General features: G+C 39.6%; 1 protein-coding gene across 1 annotated transcript; it reads left to right on the top strand.

Annotated features, from left to right (window-relative positions):
• The first annotated feature begins 3,707 nt into the window (after window positions 1-3,707).
• Window positions 3,708-5,339, top strand: LOC131647872 (uncharacterized). Its single transcript, XM_058917720.1, has one exon. It carries the CDS (start codon window positions 3,708-3,710, stop codon window positions 5,337-5,339), a length of 1,632 nt encoding a protein of 543 aa, XP_058773703.1.
• The last annotated feature ends 661 nt before the right edge of the window (window positions 5,340-6,000 follow it).

Raw genomic sequence — 6,000 nt, 5'->3', positions numbered from 1 at the left:
TTGTCCAAAACCTGTAAAAGTGCTGACCAAATCAGTCCAAACTTTACACTCAAATAACCAAAACAAACCTGCATCAAGAAAAGCATAACAACAGAGCATCAAATTTGTTCAAATTGATCCCAATTTCCCCCCCAAAACCTCACCTCATTTCACCTATAAAACTGGACTTTTCACAAGCAAGCAAGGGGGGAGAAACGCGTTACAAGATCCCTCCAGCCACAAAGAGAAAAAACGAACAATATTCCTCTCAAAACTCTGCCAAATTCCCCCTGAACCACATTTCATAACCATACTCAAAGTTCTCCTTCAGACCTTATCTTCTCCCTCACCGCAGCCTCACATTACCTTCAACAATACAAAACTCACCATATTCAGAACCTCCACTCATCAACCTCACCGAAAATGATAAAAAGAAAGACCTCTCACTCATTTAGAGCACTCACAGACCTCATGCCCAACTCCATCGTCAGCCTTTAAACCGCAAACCCTTCATCCAAATCCACAGATCATCCTCTTCACTCAAACCGCAAAACCGGTTCACTCACAACACTCACCCTCACGTGGAACGCACACGCAACAACAGCAACGCATCAAACAACCAACACACGCAAGAATCAAATCACAGAAAACAACATCGGAGTCGAGAGCAAAAGAGAAGAACCAAAGCAAAGTTCAAGAAGCATACCTGAAGTTTCATGGTTTACAGCGTATTTTTTCTCTTTCCCTTTGCATCTTGCTTTTGTTTCTGTTATAATCAATGCTTGTAACTTGTATTTCTCTGATGAACATTGCGGTATGAAGGTTCAATTTGGGGGTTAGGGTTCATTATGTGTTTGATTCTTGGAATATATGTGTGTTACTGAGAGAAAGAGAGACGAGAGTTGTGATTGAGTCTTGATTCATCTTGAAATAGAGCGTGAAAGCCACAGTCGCGAATGAGAGAAACCATCGTGAAATCGAGAGAGATTGGAGAGATGTGTGTCGTTGTTGTTCACAAAAGAGAGTGATTGAGAGTAGAGAAGATGAAGCACAGGGGAGAAAGTTTGTTTCTTTGCGTTTCTAGAAAATTAGGAAGTGAGACCGAGAGAAGCTGGGAACGAATTATTAGGTTTCACTTGTTCTTTTTTTAATTTTTCGTTGTGGGCCTTATCCCCCTTAGGCCCAGCGAATTTCCGAGTCACACCCCTTTTCTTGCGTACCCTGTGATAGTAATTCCTTTTAGGTTTGTTAATTTGGGTCTGCTGTCTAGCAGCCCAGCGATTTTTACTTCTATTGCACCACCATTTTACTCATTCTTTTGAGCTTATTTTTACTTTATAATTGTTTTTTTTTCATTTTAGTTTTATTTTGATATAATATAAAAATACAAAAATATGTTTGCTTGATTGTATCTTTTTAAAATCAAAAATCTAAAAAATATGTTTGTTAGAATTAGATTTATTTTTCTTTTGTATTACAAATGCCAATAAATAAATAAATAAACCTTGGTCCAACGCCAAGTCGATACAAGTAATTTCCTCGATCCAACGTCGAGTTTCTTCTTTAAAAAAAAATTCTTTAAACCATACCGGAAGATCGAGTGACAAGGGGTGAACACCTCTTGAATACCTCGATTCTTTTGAATCAAGACACTTTAATCAAACCAAGAGGTTAAGTGACAAGGGGTGGACACCTCTTGAATACCTTGATCTTTTGAATCTAAAACATTTTAATCAAACCAAGAGCTTAAGTGACAAGGGGTGGAGACCTCTTGAATACCTTGATCTTTTGAATTAAAATACACTAATCAAATCAAGAGATTAAGTGACAAGGGGTGGAGACCTCTTGAATACCTTGATCTTTTGAATTAAAATACACTAATCAAATCAAGAGATTAAGTGACAAGGGGTGAACACCTCTTGAATACCTTGATCTTTTGAATCTAAAACACATTAACAAAACCGAAAGATCCTGTGACAAGGGGTGAACACCTCTTGAATACCTTGATCTTTTGAATTAAAATACATTAATCAAACCGAAAGATCTTGTGACAAGAAGTGCACACCTCTTGAATACCCTGATCTTTCGAACCAAAATTAATTAACTTGGACAACAAGTGACAATGGGGCTAGCTCCTGTTCAATACCTTGGGTAAAGACGCGCTAGGTGAACACCTATGCTCAATCCTTTGCTAAATGTCCATTTAAAACAATCTCAAATTCATTTAACCTTTTTTTTTTGCCTCATGGCTTTTTCACTCTAAAACTTTTTCTCATAAACGAGACACTTATTCAATTTTCAATACGAACATACTTCCACATGTGAAGATCGAATATCTTCCACTCGAATGCGATGATGGCCAAAATCATGTCTTATCTTGATTTAGTCATCCATTCTTGTAGTGATCTCATATCCATGTGCGCGTAGTATTTCCATTTGAAAGCGATCGAGTACCTCTCGCTAAAATCATCCAACAAACTTTTCGTGGTTCTTAGCCCGAACTACGATTGCTCTGACTTTCCCATTGCACTAGGGAATACGTAGGCACAAGATACAAACGTCTTGGCGAGCATAATAATAAAAAATCTTTTCTTTTCTTCCTCATAATAATAAAAACCCTAAAAATCTTTTCTTTTATCTTTTCTTGAATAATAAGCTAAAGAACGCAAACATTACACTAACACTCAAACACGAAACTAACTAAATGGGTCCCATCGAGTACGATGGAGGTGAGGGGTGCTAATACCTTCCCCTTGCTTAACCGACTCCCGAACCCTAATTTGGTTACGAACGACCATCTTATCCATCCTTTTTCATTTCATGGGTTTTATCGATATTTTCCCTTTCCTTCTTGGAATAAATAAAGTTCGGTGGCGACTCTGTTGTACTTCGAATGCGCGAAAGCGCGTCGAGTCACATTTTTCCCGCTACAGAAAGTGGCGACTCTGCTGGGGACATCCTAAGCGGGTCAACCCTAGTTTAGTTCATTTTGCAATTGAGTGTTTACTTTTGTTTGTTTATTCTTACGTTCTTTATGCTTATTATCATATTCTTTATGTTTACTCTTTTGTTGTTTATGTTTCTTTAATCTTGCTTTATCGCTTTTATTTTATTTCTGTATATATTCATCTGTGGGTATGGGAATGATATTTGAGTGAAGCTCTCAACCCGAGCTTTTGAAAAAACAAGAGAAAAAACATAAGTTAGGAGGTGGTTGTGTAGTGCTAGTCCCCAAGGTGAACACCTTGAATGGCTAATACGAAAACCCCACTTGGAAGAGACTTAGTCATGAAATTCGTCATAAGATGGTTCGCCCGTCGCATGACAGAAATCTGATTTCGTCGTTAACTCCAAGGACCTTTAGAACCCATTCCAACTATGGTGATGTAGACATCTCTACTATCAAAAACCTTAAAGCCATCATGTGAGGGGATCTTTGGGTAAAGAACATTGAACTATCCCATCATAAGGAGCCTTCCTCATTAGGTTGTGTTTTTTCCCAGATTACATCCATCCATTTAAAAGCATTGTGTTGCATTCCATGATGTACGTGTGCCATTGCATCTCATAAGAATCACTCTTGCATAAAAAAAAACCATCACGCATTCGCATTCATTAAACATGCATTTCCCAAAATCCAGTATTCATACCGGTCTTCTGCCAACAGTTAACAAGGCAAGCTGATTCCCCGACATCCCTATCAGACACGTAGTGTTTCCCGAAGAAGAATGGCTGACCAAGAGCAACACAACATGGAAGTTAGGATGGAAATCGATGAGTTGAAGGGAAGCATCACCAAACTCACTGAGATGATGCAAGTACTAATAGCTAGGGATGCTGAACCCCAAAGAACTGTCATAGCTGAAGTCTCCGAAGCTGTTGAGGATCCCATTACTATTCAGAAGCCGCCTTCTAGCTGGCCAGAATTCGGTTTACCACCTGGTTATACTCCCCCATTCGCAAATACTTTGGGAGTAGGACTTTCTGCGCAACAGATTGCACCAATACCAGTCATTGCTGAACAGCCTCCGATTGTTCACACTACTGTTCAGCCTCCTCCTTTTGTTTATCACGTTGATGATTCCGAACATGGTGATCAAGAACATAACCATGAGGTGGAAGAAGTGAAAGAAAAGTACAATGTTCTCGAGAAAAGATTGAAAGTCGTTGAAGGAAATGACATCTTTGGATTTGATACCATGAACCTCTGCTTGGTTTCTGACTTAACTGTGCCTGCAAAGTTCAAAGTCCCTGAGTTCGAGAAATACAAGGGGCATACTTGTCCTAAAGATCATCTGACTATGTACTTTCGTAAGATGGCTGCCTATGCCAACAATGACAAATTGCTTGTTCACATATTTCAAGATAGCTTAGCTGGAGCTTCTCTGAAATGGTACATGAGTTTGAAGAGGGAGCATATCCAAACATGGAGAGACTTAGGCGAAGCTTTCCTAAAACAATACAAGTACAACATGGACTTAGCCCCTGATCGCAGACAACTTCAGACTATGACCATGAGAGATAGGGAAACTTTCAAAGGGTATGCCCAACGCTGGAGAGAGTTAGCTGCTCAAGTCGAACCTCCTCTTGCTGAAAAAGAGCTTACTGGCATGTTCATGGATACCTTGCATCCAGTTTTCTATGAGAAAATGATCGGAAGTGTATCTTCTAGCTTTGCTGACCTAGTCACCATTGGAGAAAGGGTCGAAGAAGGTTTGAAAAATGGCAAGATTGTCAATGCTGCTGGATCACCCAACAACAACCAAACAAAGAGATTCCCTGGAAGCTTCCATAGAAAAAAGGAAGGTGAAGCTAATGCTGTTGTGACTAGTGGTGAAGGAACTCAGAATCCACAACCCTACCAAGTCCCAACTTATCCACAAGCGCCATTCATGCCTTACTATCAGTATCCGCATGTCGCAGCTGCTCAACATCAACAACCATACTTACCAATGCCATCGCATCAACAACCATGGAATGCTTCTCATCAGAATGTTTCACAAAGTGCTCCTCCGAATTCTCAACAAAGTCAGAATGGACAGAATAATCAGAATAGGCCTCAGAAAGGTCCACCAAAGGAGCCTCGTCGCATCGACCCAATTCCAATGACTTACACCGAATTGTGGCCTGCACTCGTCCATAAGTCGCTGGTAGCTCCTAGGCCAACTAAGGCTCCAACACCACCATTCTCCAAAGGATATAATCCGAATGCTAAGTGTGCTTTTCATAGTGGAGTAGTTGGTCATTCCATTGAAGACTGTTGGGTTCTTAAGGAGAAGGTTCAAGACCTGATCGAGAGCAAGATGCTCACCTTTCGAGATGTTAATCCGAATGTGATCACTAATCCCCTACCTTCGTGAGTCCCAAGACACAAAGGATTCTCCTAAAGCCAGATATCAGACGGGAAAGCTCATCCTTGCTACTGATAGTTACTAGGCCTCTGTCATTCATTTTCAATTTTCCTTGTTTGTGTTGTGCTTTGTTGCATTTTGAATTCTGTAATCCTTAATCGTAATTTTAATGAAATGAGCATTTGCTTTTGTTTTGAATCAATCATGACATTTTCTCTTGCTTTACTTCCGTACCACTTACACAAAATCAAAAATTCAAAGAAATATATATTGCTTTTTTTTCACTTCACTTTCTGTATCAGCTTTCTATCTAAGCAAGTATTAGAGGGAGGATGACGATAAACGAAATACTCAATTTGCATCAGTGTGCTTTCAAACAAAACTTTGTTGATGATGTACAGGCATTCTTTCAAATCCCCAAACACTGGAGAAATAAAGATGATAATCCCTAGTCAACCCCTTTGAGCCTTAGAAGTAGGTGTTTTCTTTCTGGACGAAATTGAAGCCCTTAATCAGAACCTGGGGTAGGGTAATTGTTCAGTTAAAATGACTAACCATGTGATTTCCAAGAGAATCATTTCATGGGAACCATTCCTGACTAAAGAGTCAATTGTATCCTCTCTTCGTACACAATGTCGAAGTAGTAGTGAACATCCAAAGCTTAAACAGT

The sequence above is a fragment of the Vicia villosa genome, linkage group LG1, assembly GCF_029867415.1.
Source record: "Vicia villosa cultivar HV-30 ecotype Madison, WI linkage group LG1, Vvil1.0, whole genome shotgun sequence".
NCBI lineage: Eukaryota > Viridiplantae > Streptophyta > Magnoliopsida > Fabales > Fabaceae > Vicia > Vicia villosa.
The sequence above is the reverse complement of the archived record's forward strand: the minus strand, read 5'-3'. Positions and strand labels throughout refer to the sequence as shown.

Bases quoted from the DNA above. Each gene is read 5' to 3' on its own strand.
- LOC131647872 (XM_058917720.1), top strand. From the start codon at position 3,708: ATGGCTGACCAAGAGCAACACAACATGGAAGTTAGGATGGAAATCGAT.